General features: G+C 30.3%; 2 protein-coding genes across 2 annotated transcripts; one reads left to right on the forward strand and one right to left on the reverse strand.

Moving 5' to 3' along the window:
• The first annotated feature begins 358 nt into the window (after positions 1–358).
• Positions 359–2,980, forward strand: LOC115888033. The gene is made up of 3 exons (XM_030907601.1): positions 359–601; positions 654–711; positions 2,454–2,980. Exons 1-3 carry the CDS (start codon positions 518–520, stop codon positions 2,720–2,722), a joined length of 411 nt encoding a protein of 136 aa, XP_030763461.1. The 5' UTR covers positions 359–517; the 3' UTR covers positions 2,723–2,980.
• Positions 2,981–3,381: 401 nt separating this feature from the next.
• Positions 3,382–21,028, reverse strand: LOC115888031 (pregnancy zone protein-like). Its single transcript, XM_030907599.1, has 26 exons — positions 20,814–21,028; positions 20,401–20,582; positions 19,793–20,040; positions 19,145–19,261; positions 17,435–17,668; positions 16,613–16,789; positions 16,215–16,466; positions 15,525–15,716; positions 15,005–15,271; positions 14,644–14,881; positions 13,114–13,205; positions 12,689–12,746; positions 12,595–12,621; positions 12,431–12,536; positions 12,101–12,323; positions 11,288–11,499; positions 10,404–10,486; positions 10,228–10,343; positions 9,292–9,442; positions 8,991–9,223; positions 8,563–8,830; positions 7,276–7,433; positions 5,164–5,376; positions 4,151–4,388; positions 3,814–4,044; positions 3,382–3,756 (listed from the first exon to the last, which is right to left on the reverse strand). Exons 1-26 carry the CDS (start codon positions 20,882–20,884, stop codon positions 3,683–3,685), a joined length of 4,461 nt encoding a protein of 1,486 aa, XP_030763459.1. The 5' UTR covers positions 20,885–21,028; the 3' UTR covers positions 3,382–3,682.
• Between the last annotated feature and the right edge of the window lie 131 nt (positions 21,029–21,159).

The raw sequence follows: 21,159 nt of genomic DNA on the forward strand, positions 1-21,159 counted from the left end.
ATACATGGATAGCATTATGCTCCTTCCTTAGTCTTCTTATTCAAAGGTAAAATAGCAAAATCGTTATGGAAACAAAAATATAAAATGACACCAACGTATATCCGATAAACGGAGGCATGAAAATGCAATAAATTTAAAAACTGCGTTATTTTCTAACCAATCAAAGTCTTTAAATTCTATCAATAAAATTAATATCGTATCAACGTATCGTCGGACAACGGATGCATGAAAATCAAGCTTAACACGTTCTCGCTAGTTTTGTTTATACTCCTTCCTCAGACAGTTAAAAAAATCGAAGGACACTGCGACGCCGTTTTATTTCCGATCCTACATGGTATCAGTGTCTGTAAATATGTAGAGTAAATATTTTCAAAAGAGGATCGTGTGTTTGAGGATAAGTTTAATATATCTAATTAGTAGAGTAGCGCCAAAATCCTTGGCGCTTTAGCATTTTTATCGATTCTGTGATAGATTTAGAGAAAAAAAAACGGTATTCGTTGGGAAAAAAGCAAGGAACATGGTATATCGTGCGGTGGTTTTGGGTATTTGTGCGTTTGCCAGTGCCGTTTGGGCTCAGGACTGTCGGTTTTACGGGCAAACCGTGAGTAGTTCATTTGTACCGTAGAAAAAAATGTTTAAACCGTTTGTTTTAGTGCTCGGACGATTACGATTGCTGCGGGGGTTGCTGTTTTAAGGGATCCTGTACAGACAGTAAGTATCATCGATAATTTACCTTAAAAATTATACAGGGTGTGCCATAAAGTTTCTGCACAAATGAGAATTTATTTTATTATTTAATTTTGCGAAAAAAGTTTCAGCGAAATATAGTACAATCAACCACGAAGTGTTATAACTATACAGAGACTATCAAAAATTCAGTTAATCTATTTTTCTTTGAAAAATAAATAAAAAATTATGTTTTTTATTGTTAAAATAACATATAACAAAGCAAATCTAATAAAAATAATTTCTAATGTAGCAATTTAATTGTACTTTTCTGTCAGACATTATACACAACTAAAAATGTTCATTTTCACACTACCAACTTCGTTGCAATCGCGGTTGCAATGTTCTAACTATACAGGGTGTCCCAGAAATAAGTGCAAGTATTTTAAGGGGTGGTAGATCTCGATAAAATAAATATATTTTCTCTGTATGGTTTTTCAAATGAGTCCAAAATAACGGAGTTATTTTACTTTTACTAAAATTTCCAAAAAGAATGATTTTTTGCTAAAATTTTGAGAACCACTGGATTTTCTTTCTTGTAAATTTAATCTAATACCTATGTTGCCATATTATCAAAAAATTATGTTTTTAACTAAAAACTAAAAAAATTTCCAAAAATTTCGAATTTTCAATTTTTTTTGCGAAAAAACCTCATAGGCGTGTTTCTGGGGTTGAACTATACTACACTTATTCCTGGGACACCCTGTATAAAAGACAAATTGAAACTGACAGATTCAAAATGACTATAGATTTTATAACTTGTTTAGTACTAAGGTTTAGATGAAAAAAATAATATTTTGTGGTGTGTTGAAGTTTTTTTTTATCTATAAGCCATTGCAACCAGTTAGGTATCTTAAAAATTGATTTTGATGATTTTTATGATTATTTACGGCATATAGTAAAATAAAATATTGTATTACGAATTATTCTTGTTGGATTTACTTTATTTTGTGTAATTTTATCGAAAAAAGCTTTTTTTGGAAAAAGTTCAGAAAAACTTGGCACAAAGACGCAAAATCAAGATATAAGCAACTTTTCTTTATGATTTTTTTTGATATTTTATCACCTAACCCCCCTTTTTGCATATCTGAAGAGGATTTTTTAATTGACCGGCATGATATTATATCAAAATGATTTTTTTCTGTTATTAAATATGTTGAATTAATTTTTCATGAAATTTTTTCAATAATTCACATGAGACATTCATGACACACCCTGTACACTAAATTTTCTTTAAATATCTCTAGCAATTGTATGGGTTTTTATGTTTAAAAAATGAATGATTATTTTTTGTTAAAGTTCGAATATTACAAGCAGGACCACCCTGTATTAATTTACAGATATTTTCTAACAATCTTTTATTAACCGTGCTAACAGATTAAAATATAAAAATAATTTATGATGCTAATTATCTAGACTTGTTTTCGACGTCAAACTTTTACAGTATTTAACAAAAAATAGTTTAGTCAAATTTTAATTTAATAATCACAATATACTAGATACATTGTAATAAATTGTATTTATGGAAATAAGTTTTCCATTTTCATTTTCAATAGATTTATTAATGTAATAATATATCCCATCAAAAATACAGTGGCGTACTAAATTTTTGATGATTATTTTTAATAACTGAATGCCTTTTAAAATACGTTCAAAATTAATTATTATTAATTTTTGCTTTTAATTGAAAAACTATTATATTGAAAATAAACTGGTATTTGTTTTAGCTTATCTGGATTGTAGATTAAACTCATTAAATGACCCATGCCAAGACCGGTACTGCCCAGAAGACCAAGTCTGTGTCACGTACCAACCAAGAGGCTGTAAAGGTTGCGGGTATTTAATCGACTGTCGTTCTATACCGGTACCACCAGAATTAAAGAAGAATCGTACTCTGACTCACCATCATAGATTTAGTTCAGCTCACTCAACTCATGCTCATTTCAATCATATTTTTCTTTATATCACTGTAGTTATTTATTTTTATTTAATTTAAATATATTTAAAATTTTGATGTGATTTATTGTTATATTACTATTATTTATATGTATATATTTATTTATATAATATTGATACACAGTGTGTTGGACACCCTGTATATAGGGTCCTGCAACAGTGCGTTAGTCGTTGGTCACCCTGTAACTCTTATAATAAAAAGTTTGGGAATTTTGTTTAAGTGTAAACTTTAAACGAAATACTTTAAATGCAACAAATATACCTATATATTTATTTTTTAATTCTGCATTTGACAATAAAATAATATACAGGGTGTTCCGTCTAATAAAAAGAAAAATGGAATTTTGGACATCCTGTATGATTTAAGATTGCCTACTATATTTTCAGCAAAGTAAGTACAAATCAACTATAGTAAATACCGTATGATCGAAAAAAAACGGCGTCAACGATGGTTATAAAATGAGGATGGCTGTCATTTTATATGTAAAATTATATGGGGAATGTCATCGATGTTCATTTCTAAGTCATGTGGATGCCGTTTTTTTCGATCGTACTGTACCTTGTATAGATATCTTTAGAAATTTTCTTTATTTTAATTATTTCTTTTTAAATGGGCTGAAAATATAATATATTTAAATAATATAATATAATTATATAATTTTACAATATATTTTTAAACAACATATTATGTTGTTTATTTATTTATTAATATTATCCGAAACAATCAAAAGAAATTTAATAATATCTTAGGTTTATGTAAAGTGATCAGAAACGAAACTAAAAATGCCATAGTATTCAGGGTGTTCAAAAAAATCTTCCCGATCCAATCACATTTTTTGAGCCATCGTGTAGAAGTTGAAATATTTTAATAAATACATCCTAGTACATACTTTAGGTATACACTTAAACAAAATTTCTAGGCTCTTTTTTATAGGACCTACAGATATCCGACATACTGTTGCAGGATTCTGTATATTTTTAAAAGATAACTTAGATATTTCTATGAAATATTATTTTTCGTATCATTTGCTTTTAGAAAATTTTCAGTTTTATTAAGTTGACTCGTGTGATGACCTAGAAAAATAATTAAAACAAGGTGTAAAATTTTACAAGGTTTTTTTTTGTTTGTACCTTTTTCATCAATCTCTTGTATATGTTCTTCAGTACAATTATTTGCTAATTTATAGAACTGTAATATACTTCTTTCCGGATTATAGTAATCGTATATTTTTATGAGATTTTCCTTCCTATAATCCAGTTTTGTATTTTCCATAATGCTGAAAGAAAAGCATACTTCGCTTTTGTCAAGCTTGGTGAAGTAGAGGTTGATCTGCCTATCAGTTTCTTCAAACATTTTAATCTCTACAAGCAAAAAAATATTCAGATTTTTTTTAGTTACATTTCTTTTATATTTATGTATTTTATAACATACAGTGTATGCCAAAAAGAACAAATAAAAACAATGTACTTGTATAATTTCCTGACTGTATCAAGTTGTCTAGCGAGGACCTGTCAGCAATAAATCCAGACGGCAAACTGACTTCCATAACCGCCATATTTGCCAGTGGACTGCTTCCTTTGTACGTCACACAGGGTGATATTTTTCTGACGGAACATTCGTCAACATTCGACACTGAAGATACGTCAACTGCCAACTTGAAGTCTTGAGCTTTCGGCAAGTTTTTCGAGTTGTATGTCATTGTCAACTAAAATAACTCATTGTGATATTTGTAGTTACAAGTAAATTATTTTTTAATAGTTATTTTTTATACAAGACGATAAAATGGTATTTTATCGTCGACCGAAACCGAAAAGATTAATTCACGAGCGATGAAATCACGAGTGAATTAATTTCGGGAGACGATAATGCAATTTTATCGTCGAGTATAAAACAATATTTTTTCCATAGCGAGTTACGTTTTAAAAAATATTCAGAAATTATTATTTCAAGGAATTTATCACGAGTAGAAAAAATATTGTTCTGGGTTGGCGTTGGTTTCTATGTAATTTGACAAATAAATAAAGCTGTCTTTTTAATTGTCAGTTTTGAGTCAATATATTTTAATTCTCTTTCGAGTCGATTACTAATTGAATTGGAGCCAGAAAGGGCTCGAAACGAAATAAGTAAATTACCAACAGATATTCAGGCTGAGGCGAAAAACGCTATATCCAAACTACTTCCATTTAAATCCCGAATAACTTATGAAAAGGAATACAAAAATTTTCAAAAATGGTAGCAATTAAAAAAACGTGAGAGAAGAAATAAAGTTTTTAACCTATCCTCTCTGTTAAAGTATCGTTTAATCTACCCTTGCGGTTAAAGTACTATTTTATCTACTATTTTTGATAGATATAAAGCAATTTTAATAGTTGCTATGGAAAAATATACTTAAGTAATCATTAATTTTTTTAATACTGTACATACAGTCAATTTCAATAATCTAAAATATAATATAAACTATAAAAACATAACAAATTTACTTGAACTAAAGCGCATCCCCTTCCAGAGACAGCAACTTCAATTTGTCCACATGACATTTTCAGAGGTATACGTCTTGCTTTCAATCTGTCACTCTGAGTTAAGGTTACCAAGTGACGTTCGTTTGACGTTTTTAAATCTACAGTTAAATCCAAGACATGCGCTTGAATGTATTCGGCATATGTGGTTAGTGCTTCAAGTGCAACTACAGTGTCCTGTAAAAGAATGAAATCGTTTGAAAGTGATAAACAGTGATGAACTATGACGTAAAATATCTTTAAAAAAGGCGTCCATTATTCTCAAAGAGACCTGGTTTTATATCATCTATACTAATTAAATATTTCTTAAATAAACATTTCCGAAAAAAACGCTTAAACACGTATATTTTATTTTGTTTTTTTACATATTTCAAGATTTTTTAAAAATGTATACAGGTGTTTCGAAAAATTTGGTCATTGATTAATCACGATCCTGCTTAAAGCGCTTGACGTGAAAAGCTGATTTTTGGAAAACGGATTGACTTTAGGGTATAGAGGATATATAATATTCGATAAGAAGAGATTCTTCGAATCTCAAATTCCAAAAGAGGGTGGAAACGCCCCTCAAATATTACAATATTTGTTATTTAAAAAACGGTTAGTCTTTCGGGAAAACGCTTGGACACGCATAATTTATTTTGTTTTTTTACATATTTTGAATTTTTTTAAGAAATCATACAAGGTGCTCAAAAAATTTGGGTAATTGATTAACCACGATTCTGCTTAAACTGCTTGACGTAAAAAGCTTATTTTTGACAAACGGATTTTTCGAAAGTCAAATTCGAACGAGATGAAACTACCCCTCAAATATTACCCAGTTTTATAATAAAATCGCCATATTGTTTTTTCTCATGCTGACATAAATGTGAGAACATTTTATCCAGTTTGTATGTTAATGGAAATTCTTGCTTTGCTTTATCATCGCCATTACAAATGATTAATTCGACACGAACGAAATCGTGGGTACACGCTAGTAAATCTATAAAAACAGAAGAAAAATAACTCAAGTCACACCACACACGTTCAGATTTTACATGATAAAACAACACTGAGTAGAGTTATTTTAATACATAAAATGTGAACGTGTGTGGTGTGACCTAAATTGTATATTTATCTGATGATGCTTGTATGAGCGAAACACGTGTCACAGTTTAATTTAATATAAATGTTGAGACCAAGGATTTGAGTTATTTTTTTTTTGTTTTTAAAGCGGCCCATACATTATCAAACAAATTGCGCAACAATGTGATGCGCAACGCTGCGTTGCACAACTGATTCAGCGGTCCATACACTATCAAACAATAAGTTGCGCAACAAAGCGATGCGCAACGTTCTGTTGTACAGCTGCATCAACCATGCACTTAGTAAAATTTTGATCAAACTTCTTATTAAAAGTTGTGCATTGTTTGAGAAACAATCATGTCCTCAATTGCCATTGCGTCAATTATTATCGTATATACCCTAGATGATGTCGATGATACCAAAAAACGAAAAAGAAAACAAAGAATTTGGATGAAAGAACTAAAATATTGCACAACGAAGCGCAACACACACATACACGACACAACGCGTTGCACAAACAGTCCTGTTGTACAAAAGAATTCAAACATTATTGAAATTCATCAAAAAATTGCGCAACGCATCAAACACTACCATACATTGGCAACTCGTTGCGCAACAGCCTGCGTTGCGCAATTTGTTTGATAATGTATGGGCCGCTTAACGTAAAAGTCTTCTTTGGGACTAACATAGTCTTTAGTAAGAAGAATCTTAGGATCGTCACGGGGTTTTTAACAGGACACTGTCTCTTCAATGACCACCTCAGTAGAGCAGATTCTGTGGGGAAAATGGGGAAACACCAGACCACCTCATCACTGAATGCGCCGAGACGACAACCATTCGTGTCATAAACTTTGGTAAGACGATATCGGAGATGGAGAACTAACCTCCGTAAAACCGTCTCAGATACTGGCTTTTGTCAAAGCCCTGAGACTGTATAATGAGTTATAACTCAAGAAAGAGGACACAATAGAATAGATCTATAAAAACATGGTTTTATTTAATTTTGTGTAATACCTGGGTTGATTTAAACGCTCCAGTCGGTCCTATTTTGGAGGATAACCATTTGGCAACGGAATGAGCATGCGCTAAATTGGTTGATGTTTTCTGATGCATTAGAGCCAATAAAGCGTAGCTTGTGATTTCTATGTCTGAAGCATGAAACTCGTTATCATCTGAAATGAAATTATTAATTATATTTTTGGTATAGTAAGTTATGATTCTATTGACAGATATCGATTAGTTGTGTCAAAAAAAAGACTTTTTGTTACTAAAATGTTTATTACTAAATTTGGTATGTGTTCCTAGAACTGTAAATTGAAATACAACCAAAATTAATAAAGGGCAAGCATAGATACTTAAAATTAATAAAATCGGAACGCGCCCGCTTACTGATTTCGGAACGTACTTGAAATTATATACAAGACACACCCTAAAACGGATATTTGATTGATGACGTAACGTTGAACGCGCTTTGTATTTACCATATTTCTAGAAGCTTACAGTAATGAAATCAGATGTTCTACCTTTTAATTGAGTTAATAATACCTATGATATACCCCAGTCAAATTAGTTAAAAAAAAGGCACATCGGTGGAAAAAATTAAACCTTGAAGAAGTACGATATCCCCATGATTTTTTAAGTATTAAGTATAACTTTTAGTATATACTATGATCTAATAAATTTTAGACGTGATGCGTTGACCATAAACCATGATTCTTGGTTTTCGTATACCTTACAATATTTGCAGCTGCGCTAAATGCTGTGCTATACTTTTTTTACCGTAAAGCAGGCATGCATTAATCTTTAACTTGCAGTTATTGTTAAGTTCTGTGTGCACTAGTGATGAAGACTTGAAAGATAACATAAGGACCCCTTGTATATTATCATTAAATTAATTAATTATTAATATGAAAGGTTAAATTTAAACTTTAATTGGATTTTAAATGCGAAAATACAATATGAAGAATATTGTTAACGCTTAAATGGTTTAGACCTATGAAAAAAATGCATTCAACCAATTTTGTAGAGAATTTTCTGGGCTTTAATTTTCTGTCTAGGGTATTTTTCGTAGGTGTCATATTTTCCGAGATATAAGCTAAAAAGTCATAAAAGTGTCATTTAACCCCTCCCCAGTTCTCGAGCTCATCGTCTAACTTCGGGGACTTTTGACACATATCAGCCCAAGTCTAGAGAAATCATTTAAATCCATTTTCACAACTGTTGGATTTTTTTTCCACAGATTTCTCTAATTTGATTGGGCTAAATAAAAATACTACATTATTTGATAAATTATACTGTTACCTTTTGAGCTCCACCACATCATATAATCTTCTTGTCGAGATACAGACAATATTCTCTCCAAAAACCTGGTACCTTCGTTGATCCACTTTAATCTGAACAAAGCGTAACAACTGATGATGAGAGAGTACTTATCAGGATTGTTTTGACTGCGTATGCAGTACTTTCCATTTGTTTGGACTTCTTCAGGTACTGAAATTCCGGCGTCTAATAGGCTTAGAATAACATAGGAGGTCAAGGCTGCTGTGCTCCTTTCTGTGTTTGTACCACCCTGTAGAATAGATATTCAGAATAGAAATATATAAATAGATAATAGAAAGAATATTTTGATTTTTGTAAAAGTGGACAACACTGTGCCGGTTAATCTTAATCACGCGACTAAAAGTTTTTTTGGTATGAACTGTATAATAACAGTAACAATTTATACCCACCATATCTTGAAAAACATGATACACTGCATCGAAACAACCATTCTCAAGCTGGTTAGTGTAAATCCACTCTATGCCCTTATCGATAATTTTTTGATCGACGTATACGAACTCCTTTATCTGTTGGAGTATTTTAACCACGAAAGTTGTCAAAAACATGGAACCTGCCGGATCGTAGTACCCAAAAGCTGAGAAAGATCCGTCTTTGTGCATGTAATTAAGGATTCTTTGATATCCTATGAAGAACAAAATAAATATAGTTAAATCTATTAAAAAAATGTATTTTGCGGGTACAAAAACAAACCTATTTTGAAATTTCTCAGTATACGTTGCTTAACTAGGGGTGTTAAAGTTCCTGTTACGTTTAAGTAACGCAGAACGTAGATGTTTGGAGCTAGGGATGCCATAATTTGTTCCCCACAACCGGTTGGAATGGTCAGTAATTGTTTCAGATTCTAAAAATGTCAAAGGTAATGCAGTTGGTGATGTAGCTGTGTTTTAGCTCAAATCACTTATAAAAATACAACAAACAAAAAAGAAAAGAAACAAAAAAATATCTAGTATATACAGTATGTCCCTGGATTGTTTTTACAAGAGGAAAAACTTTTTTATTATTGGCAATTTGAGAAAAATGCATTCTTCATAAACATTTTTGCTTGTTCTAAAATGGTTAATCCCCTTTATACTTTTCCAAATTCCTATACCGCTTTAGAGAAAGTTAGAAAAAACATGAAAATATTGTAGAATTTTTTCCTAAAAATAAAATGTCCTAAAGATAAAAAGGCGTTGCTATGGTAATATAATTTCGATTTCATTTTTTGATAGATGGTTATTATTTGTAGAAGCCTCCCCTAACACAAAGTTATAAAAATTTCTCTGCGAAAACGCACCATTTTCATTTTTCTGACTTTAGAATAACTGAAATCAGTTACATGAAGAAATATGTACCTGCTTTACGTTATAAACACTTTTCTAAACAAAAATACACAAAAAACTTCTTGCGGAAATATTGAATTAATTTTTTTTTTATCTTGAAATAAAGTAGTGGTAACTCTAGAAGAACTGAAATCGCACTTACAACTTTCTTTTAAACATAAACACGCAAGAAATTCCTTATGGAAATTCGCCGTTTTCATTTTTTAAAAGATCGTAGTACAATTAGTTTTAAGAAATATTAATAAAAATGTAGAGAATCACAGCAATTTTTTTAAATATCTACACATAAATATAGATGATCTACCTCAATGGTAGGTCCTAGCAAATCTCCATTGACAGTAACAATTGTGGTGTTAGTACCCAATACGATATCTTCAGGTATGTTGAAGTTCCAAATCGTTAAGTTAGTTGGTTCACTATCTACAATTGTATACAAGTACTTAATAAATAAATTTTAAATTATCTTATTATTTTTTTTACCTGAACTACATATCAACGCTGATTTTGTCTGAACTTCTTCAAATCCTTCTGCTTCAACTATTAAAGACTTTAATACAGCATCCCTAGTTAAAGGCAAATATATAAATTTATAAAATATCTTTAGTAATAACGAGTATACTCTATCATTAGTAACATATGTGGCTGTCTGTGTATATTTGAGTTGTCTGTTGTCTGATATTTTAATTAAAAAATAAATGAACAATATGATGATGTGAATAATTCATATAATTCAAAAAATCTGGGCTATCCTAATGTTGCATAAACTTTGCTCTCATAGACACGTCTAAGGGAGAGATTAACAATATTTATTGATTAGTTTTGGCCAAACATATACATGCAAAATGTAAACAAACCCTTATGTTTGTTTACAGTTTGATTTGACCACGGACTTATTATATATAGCCTATTTTTAAAATTTGACAATGTCATTGGCATAATTTCAAGATATATGTGGTAGTAAACAAAGTACGCCACATTAAGATTAACCCTAGCATCAAAAAGTTAACTCAGCTTTATACTTAGAGAAAAATAATTTTATTTTAAAGAGTTTTATTCTATATCTATGTAACATTTTTTCATAACAAATTGTATTTTTTAAATGCGTTCGCTCATGCAGAAAATTCTGTAGTGAAGAATCAGACTATTATATCCTCAACTTCATTTATCATAATTTCTTAGACACTGATACACATATCTTTATTTTACAGTATAAATTATATCAGTGACATAAGTGACTGTTGTCTGTTGTGTACAGTGAGTTTTGTCTGTTATTTAAATTCAAAAGTAAATTATTTTTCTGTAATATTTTTATCTTGTTTGTCGAAATGTTATATTTTCTCAATGGACAGAACTTACTAGCCTACCTTTTTGAAATTATAGTATCTGGACCACATGGCAACGCATACTGGTTATCCGTTTCAACAGAAACAGTCACGTGAGCTATACCAACTTCTGTACCGGATATCTGGTAGTTATGAGTTAAGGTACTGCTTTCCTTGAGACAGTAGGAAGTACTGAGAAACGAATGTGGATTGGTCAGTTGAAGATTGCCGGTCAGTCTTATAGAAACCCTAATCTGGCATAAACAAACAATATGATTGCAAAAAGTATATAATTCAGAAAGCTGTGCTATCCTTATTTTGTATAAACTTTGCTCCTATCGACACGTAAAAAAGATCCCTTAACCCGATTTATCATAATTTCTTAGACTATGATTCGCATATCTTTCTTCCAATAAAGAACAGCAGTGTGTACACAGTATACATTAATTCAAGTTTCTGTAATAAATAACTAATTTTAGTACAATTTGAACTATATTGTTATTTCTAGACTCACTATGACACCGCTTTTATTTGATCACACTCTATTATTTGACTGTTTGATATTAAAATTAAGATGAAATACTTCGTACAACTAAATAATTTTATTATTAAGCGAACTTTGGAATTTGATAGACCAAATTCTTTATAAAAATTGTTTAACAGACCCTGACAGTGACAGATGTGTGTGTCATTTAAATTCTGAAGTAAAATATACATTTTCTGTCATTTTTTGGATGTCTTTGGTTTTGGATGTATATCGGCATTCAAAATTGGTTTCATTACATAACTTTATGATTACTATACGGGTTAATAACTAATAGTTAAAAACTAAAAAATACTTCAAGGTATACTTACGGGGAAGGAGTAGTTGAGATAATTGAAAACATTGATGGGCAAGTAGAAATTTTCGTCCTTTTTAATGGAGTACGGTGTGATGACTTGAATGAAAAACGGTTGGATACTGATCACTTCTGTCTGGGGAGCGAACGACACGCCATCTTTTGTCGAAACACAATAAACGTTGGTTGTCCAGGTCGTTATAGAATGTGGTAGGTCTCGATGTATTTGTGTAGAATTTCTATAAAAATGCTTGTTAATAGATAAGGTATACAATCGTAATAGTAGACCCTATTCCTAAAGAGTTTAACTTTAATTTTTTTTTACTGTATATCATTAGACACTTACTCCACTGGAACAAACTCCCACAACCAATTTTCGGGAAAATATGTGCGAACTGTCACTTCTGACGTTTCATCAATGTCATTATTGTACTGATCAGTCATGAATTCGGCTTTAAAAAAGTTTTGTTTATATTTAGTTATAATTAATAGAAAGAAAAGTTAAAATACCTTCATTGGCGTCGGTAAACAAGGGACCTAAAACGAAAAAATGTCTTTCCATAATAACTTTGTAATTTTTTGCGTTAATTTTATTATTTCTTACCGCTGTAACAAGGCTTTGTGACTATCTTCAAATTGGATATAGTAATCACTCCAAATTTCTAGAGAAATGCGGATTTTTAAAAAAACTTGTAAGAATTGTGAGGATTTTTCATTCGAACTATGCTATTTCATAATATACAGGGTGGCCCATTAGTCAACGAAAGTTCAATACCGTGGTTGTTTACAAAGATATGAAAAAAAGTTCTATATAAATGTTGCATGTTTATGTATATCCTAGAAGTATAGGTTTTGATAAAAATTTACTGTGTTAACCATGATAGAAAAGCATAGCTCTAACCAATAATAAACTTAAATTCACTGCAGTTTTTAACCACTTTGCTCGCACTAATGGGCCACCCTGTAGGTACGAATAATCCAAAAATCGATACAGAATTCTCATTAAGATAATAAAACTTTCTCACTTACATTCAAAACATCGTAAGAATCATAATCCTCTGAGAATGTAAAAACATGTCTTTTATTCCTCATAGAGGTTGAATTGGCAGACTGATGTAATGCTAAAAAAATATCTGTTATATTATATAAAATAAGTTAATGCAAAAAAATAAAATCATTCTATGAACTTATTATTTGATAATTTTATTCAATATACAGGGAGGTCCGAACTGTATTCCGGAAACTTCAGCTGCATATTCTGTAGATGAAAATAAGTAAAAACGTTCGTATAAATGTATGTCCTAAAATGCTTAATTTCGGAGATACGGGGTGTAGAAGTTTAATTTTTATTTCGATTTTTTCCAAATATTTCTAAGTAACGTCAATATTTCGATGAAAATTGGTGTCTGGGAGTTTTGTGACACGAGAAATTTGATTTTGATGTCAAAATGACTCATCTTTGTAGGGGGCGCCACCTACATGTGTTTTAACTGTTTTGAAGAGTAATGACTTTTCGTCCGTACCGGTATAAAACTACTGACTGAAAAAATATACATTTCCATGACTTTTTACGTAAAAAATGTCTCTTGGTGAAAATCGCTACGAGCAACCATTCTCAATATATTTAGAATGGAAATAGTCAATACATGTCATTATTGACAAAAAATAAGCACACGTTGAGTATAGCTATTTGACTGAAATAATAAATTTTTATTTTTTAAATTAATCATAATTAAACAATTTCTGTTGAACTTTTGGCACAAATAGATTTCATGTTTATGATTTCAGTTTAATAACTATTTAGTCAACATGCTTAATTATGTCAGTGATGACAGGTATTGTTAATTTCGATTCCAAATATCTCGAGAACCATTACTCTTAGCGATTTTTACCAAGAGACCTTTTTTACGTAATGTATGTTTTTTTACTCAGTAGTTTTATACAGGTACGGACGAAAAGTTATTACTCTTCAAACCAGTTAAAAATATGTAGGTGGCGCCCTCTACTAGTAGGAGACATATTGACATCAAAATCAAATTTTTCATGTCAAAAAACTCCCAGACACCAATTTTAATCAAAATTTTGACGTTACTGCAGAAATTATTTGGACAAAATCGAAATAAAAATGAAACTTCTACACCCTGTATCACCGAAACTAAGCATTTTTGGACATACATCTATACGAACATTTTTACTTATTTTTATCTGCAGAATATGCTGCCGAAGTTTCCGGAATACAGTTCGAACCACCCTGTATTGAGTAAAATGGCTTCTTCGAGAAAAAATATTTTTTTGGAAATAGATTTGTAAGTATTTATATAATTAGTTTTTGACAAGTTTTATATCAATTTTTAGTAAATGATTGTTTTAGAAAACGAATTAGTAACCTCATCAAAATTATCGTCGATTTTCTTTCCTCAGCCGTCTTTGACGCCGTTTTTTTTCATATGGTAGTTAATGCTATTAATTTAGTTTTTAATAATTTTACTTCGTGTATACAAAAAACTTTTCAAACTTTAAATAAGCTCTATCACTCTGTAAAGACTCTATATTACTTACCTAGTATTTTTTTATTATTCGATATACAGCTTGTCCTAGAAGATCTAGCGCCATCTTTATGCTGAGACATCGTTTTGATGATGCTTTCCCAATTGAGATTTTGTGATTGGCTGGATGATATGAATTTAGTAGCTTTATCAGTAGCTGTTACAGCGCACAAAGCTTGTTTGTCTGACTTTATAGTCAGAGTTGCTGATTTGCCTGGAACTAGCTGATTTTCGTTCCAATAAGCATCTACCTAATTTAAAAAAATACAAAAAAAACTTTAATCAAACTTTATTTTCTTTTTTTTTTGTTTTTATTTTTTTCTTCGCTTTTTTTCTTTTTTATTATTTTTTTATTATTTTCATTTTTCACATACCTTGTAAGAACAGGGTTTTACTTCTTGTGTTCTACTAGCTGCTACTGTTTCCCCATCTTTAGTAATATAATACACCAAAATTTGGAATTTGTAAACAATTTTCTCCATTTTTATTTTTATAACAAACTGATCTACACTCGATCCAAACTTGACAAATCTGTGTTCATTTCCTAAAAAACTTTTACTATCTTCTGAGCTTATTGCATTGTGCTTTCTGACAGTGTGTTTTATTTTCTTTAATTTATTTATTTCTGAATTTATTTTTACCTACAATATAGTTTTACAATAAATAACATATACAGAGTGTTACATTGAAGTTTGTATTATATGGGATTTTGTTATTAATATATTTATATTTAAAATCCAACCACCCAATGTGAAATTTGACTTGAAAGCCACGTTAGTTAAGTTAAAACTATTTCTGGTTATTTTCAAGCAAAATCAAAAATCATTAATAAAAACATCCCATATAATGCAAATTTTATTTGTATACTATATCTATAATCTATGACAGTCTTACCATATAATAAAAAGTAATATTTTCTCCTTCTTTGAAATGGTCAGTGGTATATAAAATTTTATACTGAAACGGTGTATCGCAAGTTTTGTTGATATTCGTGTCCCTTTCAATGTAAATGTAACTAGAAGTGGGACTGTAGAGTCTAACAGCTAGAAAACTGTCCTCGATGTTAGTGTTGTTGATAGAATTTGCCTTAAAAAAGAAAATTGTTATTGTCTTGTAATTTTATTTTTATTGTGTTGTAATTGTATTTTTATTTTATTGATATTGTACTTCTATTGTACTTTTATTGTATTGTTATTGTATTGTTATTGTATTGTTATTGTATTGTTATTGTATTGTTATTGTATTGTTATTGTATTGTTATTGTATTGTTATTGTATTGTTATTGTATTGTTATTGTATTGTTATTGTATTGTTATTGTATTGTTATTGTATTGTTATTGTATTGTTATTGTATTGTTATTGTATTGTTATTGTATTGTTATTGTATTGTTATTGTATTGTTATTGTATTGTTATTGTATTGTTATTGTATTGTTATTGTATTGTTATTGTATTGTTATTGTATTGCTATTGTAATGCTATTGTAATGCTATTGTAATGCTATTCATAAAACATTTTTTAAATAAAACTATTTTATGTATGATTTAGTAACTTATTGCACATCATGTAAATTATACAAACTTACATCTAAATGTATATGAAGAACACTATTTTTTAGTGGCCATAATTTAAAAGGAATAATCCCATCTTCTGGAACAGTATAGTTTCTACATTCTTCATTCTTAAAGTAGTTCCAACTTTTCTTTATTGCTAGATTGTAACAAAGTTTTATCACTTCGCCAGTAATATCAGTGATTGCGTTGATGAGTTTCATTTGCCCTTCGTAAGGTACTCCAGGGATGAATATAGGGCTGCTTTGGATTTTCAGAGTATAGCCCTAAGAGTAACAGTAGGTCTGTTATTTATTGAAAACTATTTCGTCTAACATTTTTTAACAAAAAATGTGTTAAAATTAAGTAAATAATGAGCAAAAAAACGGAAAATATTACACGTTCTTTTTTCTTTGTTTGGCAATTAAGTTACCTTTACATGGATTTCCGATTTTCCAGTAACAATGTCCATTTTTGTTGTTCCTTGCTCAGTAACTGTGGCCGTAATATGAAGAAAAATTCTAGGGTCCGCCAAAGAGAATTCTTTACTTATATCGCTCAAGTTTAGTTCGTATTTACTGATATCGAAGTAGGCACATCCATTTTCCATCTAAAAAAATGTTAAGAAGTAGAAAAGAAGAAAATATTTTTTTTTAGATTTTTTGACGGGGAATCTAAAATTTGACCGTGAATTTTTTGGACACCCTGTATAAATTATACAGGGTCCTAATATATCAAAGATTTCTATATACAGGGTATCCTAATATTCTCAAAACTATGTAGATTATGACGTTATAATGTTTTCTGAATACGAATTGTTAGGTAAATCCACTAAGCGAAAAACACGAGGAAAAATATATACAGGGTGAGTCTTAATTAAGTGCAAATATTTTCAGGACTGATAGATCTCGATAAAAGAAACATATTTTCTCTTTTTCAAAACGTTTTTCAAATAATAAGTCCAAAATAACCGAGTTAACTTTGAAAATTTCCAAAAAAAATGTTTTGCTTAAATTTTGAGAACCACTGGATCTTTTCTCGGTTTTCTTTCTTGTAAATTTAATCTACTACCTGGTGTTGCCATATTATCATCTTATCAAAAAATAATGTTTTTAACTAAAAAAAATCAAATTTTCAAAAAAAATTACACAAAAAACGAATCGTGTTTCTGGGGTCGAAATAATAATTAACCTCTAAAAATATTTGAACTTGTTTAAGACTCGCCCTGTAGTATAAAAAGCAGATTTTTTCTCACCTCTTGTAAAATATTTAACACTTTCATATGGTTCACAGAATCGTGGATTTTTACAAAAGCAGTACCCGCAACTGGTTTGTTGTAAGAATATTTAGCGCAAACGGTAATATTGATCGAATTTGTCTTGTAAAATACGGATTTGGGATGGATCAGGTCGATTTTGAACCTTGGTACTACATATTTGGCAACTTCGAAGGTTTTCATTAATTTATCCACCTCTATTTTCCATTTTCCCTACAATAAGAAAAAAAATTATAAGACCTATCCAAAATTATCGTCTCTAAAAACAGGTATAGTCTGTCCAATGAATCTGGGAAGATTTTGACAGATGACATCCAAAAAAAATGACAGAAAATACAATTTGCCTTTGAATTAAAATGGTGAATGCCTGACAGTGACAGACACAACTGTCACTATCAGGCATCCCCTCGTTGAACAGACTATAGATTTATTTCGATGTTCTAAAAGATATTTCCGTATGACAAGATATTTTCTTATACAGGATGAACGAAAATTGGGTATTTTAGGAGACTTTTTTAATTTGGGAAAATTCTATTTCATTTTCAATTCAAAAATATTCTCTTGAATTCAAGAGAGTATTGAAATTCAAACTTCATAAACTTGGAACAAAAAACTATTGGTACTCACCAATTAGTATCTATACCAATTAGTGAATTAAAGTGACAAACACAAGTGTCACTATCACTTCAAGAAAATATTTTTACTGTGAATCTTTCAAAAATAATTAATTTCTAAGATATACAGTACCGGCCAAAAGTGGAGAAACTTTTTAAATTTATTTACTGCCGTTTTACAAGAACGAAAAGGTTTATAAAGCATATATATTTATACATAGGATAACTGTCTCATAAAAATACACACAAGATTTTTTTGGAAAAAGCCTTTATTATTATAGTGGTTAAGGTGTACTTGGGATTGAATCTCTCATTGGCAGGACGTTTCACCCACCTAATACCATCCGAACCAAATTATACTTGCTTTCGTCCGACCAGAGTACATTTTTCCACTGCTTGTATGTCCAATTTGCATGTTCCAATACAAATTGTAGTCGGGCCTGCCTCTTTTCTTAGAAATAAACGGCTTTCGGGCAGGTCTTCTGGCATTAAGTTGTGCCTGTTTCAGACGCCGTCTAATGGACCTTACAGATATTGAAATAAAGGGATATTCGTTCCTTATATCCTCCGCAGTGCAAAATGGATTTCTAAGTGAATATCTTCTTATTATTTTATCTGTCGCCAAAGTTGATTTTTTGGGTCTTCCGGGCTTGGGTATACTGGCAGTTGTTCCACGATTTCTATACAAAATAATCTGTTTGCAAACAACACTTTTATGTAAATTTAAGTGTCTAGCAATATCAATTTGTTTAATTCCCGAATGATACTTCTCAATTATGATTTTTTTTATGTGCAGAGAGTAAACTGTATTTTGACACAGTAAAAATATTAAAAGTTTCTCCACTTTTCGCCGGTACTGTATATTATGTTACGGTTAAGGTCATATACATACATTATAAACATTTTTTATGAAGGTTTATATTTTATCTGAGATTATCAAGAATACATATTTTATAATAATAAACTAAATAATAATAATAAAGGATTTAACTTTTGAAAAAATTGTGTTGATGCAGACAGGGTACTATTATTAGAAGTTGAATTTTTAGATAGTACTTTTCAAAAGTTTACTTACTATTAACGCTTCTTCAACCAGTGGATATTCCAAGTTGACCAATCCGTGGTCTAGAGACATATTATTCCAGACAAAAACACCAACATCCATGGGATTTCTTATCTTGATTTCGGATATCTAATTTTTTTATAAAATTGGACATAAATTTTCATATTTCTTATTTCATAAAAATTGATACAAGTTCATATATATTTAAATGTATAATAAACATAGAAATAGAATATTTAATTGTTTAAAAAGTTTCAATATTGATGCGGGACTAAGAGAAATACAGGCCTATTTGCGTTTCAAAGTAGGCCCCAGTGACGTCACGATAATAGACCTAAATATTCAGCTATTTTAAATGTGATAAAATGGTGATATAGGATTAAATAAATGGCGGGATAAGTATTTCTGTGACTAATCACACTAATTCAGCCATTTTTTTACCCCGTTAAATTTTCTTTCTATAAATACCATAGGATCAAAAAAAAACGCCGTCAGACTTGACTTTGAAATGAACTCGCTGTCATTTAATATATAAATTTACATAGCGAATGTCAGTGACCGTTTTTTTTTTTATTTCAAAACCAACTAGATGTCATTTTTTCGATCAAAGTTTTCATACAAAAAACGTTATTAGTATTAGAAAAAAATAGCTTTCTATACCTGGGAATCATCGGGTAAAAATCTCTCATTCAAACACAACACTCTTATTTTAACCAAATCGCCAGGTTTGTACATTGCCCTGTCAGTTTCAAGAAATATTTTACAACTTTCCTTGGGGTACATCAGGATAGGATCCTGATTGTGAGCTGATTGTACCTGATTACCGTCAAGAACCTGGATTTTGATACTGACGTATTGTGGTTCAATTAAATCAAAGTCTGGAACGTGCATATTGAAACATGTGTGTTCTACAAAAAAGCGAAAAACAGTAAAAATGTGACAAAAGACAGAACCATTATCAGCAGATAAAAATCATATATTCTTATTTAAAATTGATCTACTTTTATATAGGCATACGATTGGCCCTTTTACCGAGCCTAACTATATACCGTATGATAAAAAAAACGGCGTCAGCTATGGTTATGAAATGAAGATTCCCAGCCAACTGGACGCCGTTTTTTTTTTCGACCATACGGAATATACATATATTCAGAATGTAGAGCAAAGTTAAGGTATTAGAAGTACGAGAACTATAAGTAATAACTATTATATATAAGAATGGACCGATTTTTTTATTTTTTTTAAAGATTAATGGAAAAAATATATACCTGTTCCTAAATTTCTTTCGGTCAGAAAATGATGTCCTTTCCATTTTAGATCAACTAAAACTCTGGATGGTGTATTTATATGATGCAAAGATAAACATACAGTTTCATTTTTGCCAGCTGAAAGAGTTTTTGGCATGCTAAAGAAGAATCCTCCATGTTTTCTTATCAAGTTGTCTCCATCGCTTCAAAAACAGATAATAATCAAAATACTAAAGAAATAAAAACAGCCTGGTAAAAATAAGGCACATACAATTAAAAAAAAAACACGTTATAGAGATTCAAACTTCAAACATTGAGGTGATAATATATCAAGTAGAATGCAAGAACGCTTGGTCACCCTGTATACGTCTTTTTTTGCGAAAATCTTACAACAAAATGGAACAATTTTACATTTTTTTTAAAACCATGCTCACTTTTCGTTAATTGCACTGACATTCGAATAAAACAAAATATACAACACAAAGGCACAGGCAACTTGATGCATTTCTATTTTATATGGACTATCATGAATGAATTCATGCCGAGATTAAAATAAAAGGGATCCGCACTGATATTTACTACGGATTCTCGTGCTTGAACTTTGACAAATGTTTTTTAACCGATAAAAACTCTTTGTTTTGCAACATTGCATTCAATAAATATTCTTTTATATCGATATTCCATACGATAATATTTTTCTTGCATTGAGCGCATTATCTTTAATAAATTTGTCCTGGAAAAAAATTCATATTCTTGAACTTTGTTTATAGGCAACTCAAA

This window comes from Sitophilus oryzae, unplaced genomic scaffold (assembly GCF_002938485.1).
Source record: "Sitophilus oryzae breed Bouriz unplaced genomic scaffold, Soryzae_2.0 scaffold_682_pilon_pilon, whole genome shotgun sequence".
Taxonomy (NCBI): domain Eukaryota; kingdom Metazoa; phylum Arthropoda; class Insecta; order Coleoptera; family Curculionidae; genus Sitophilus; species Sitophilus oryzae.

What these genes read in the sequence shown, in the direction of transcription:
- LOC115888031 (XM_030907599.1), bottom strand. Translation starts at nt 20,884, where the DNA reads ATGCATCAAGTTGCCTGTGCCTTTGTGTTGTATATTTTGTTTTATTCG. An exon ending in GAATAATAAAAAAATACTAG is followed by an intron (nt 13,206 to 14,643) that starts GTAAGTAATATA and finishes ATATTTTTTTAG; the next exon opens with CATTACATCAGTCTGCCAAT. An exon ending in GTTTACCGACGCCAATGAAG is followed by an intron (nt 12,537 to 12,594) that starts GTATTTTAACTT and finishes ACTTTTTTAAAG; the next exon opens with CCGAATTCATGACTGATCAG.
- LOC115888033 (XM_030907601.1), top strand. Translation starts at nt 518, where the DNA reads ATGGTATATCGTGCGGTGGTTTTGGGTATTTGTGCGTTTGCCAGTGCC. An exon ending in GTCGGTTTTACGGGCAAACC is followed by an intron (nt 602 to 653) that starts GTGAGTAGTTCA and finishes CGTTTGTTTTAG; the next exon opens with TGCTCGGACGATTACGATTG. An exon ending in TAAGGGATCCTGTACAGACA is followed by an intron (nt 712 to 2,453) that starts GTAAGTATCATC and finishes TATTTGTTTTAG; the next exon opens with CTTATCTGGATTGTAGATTA.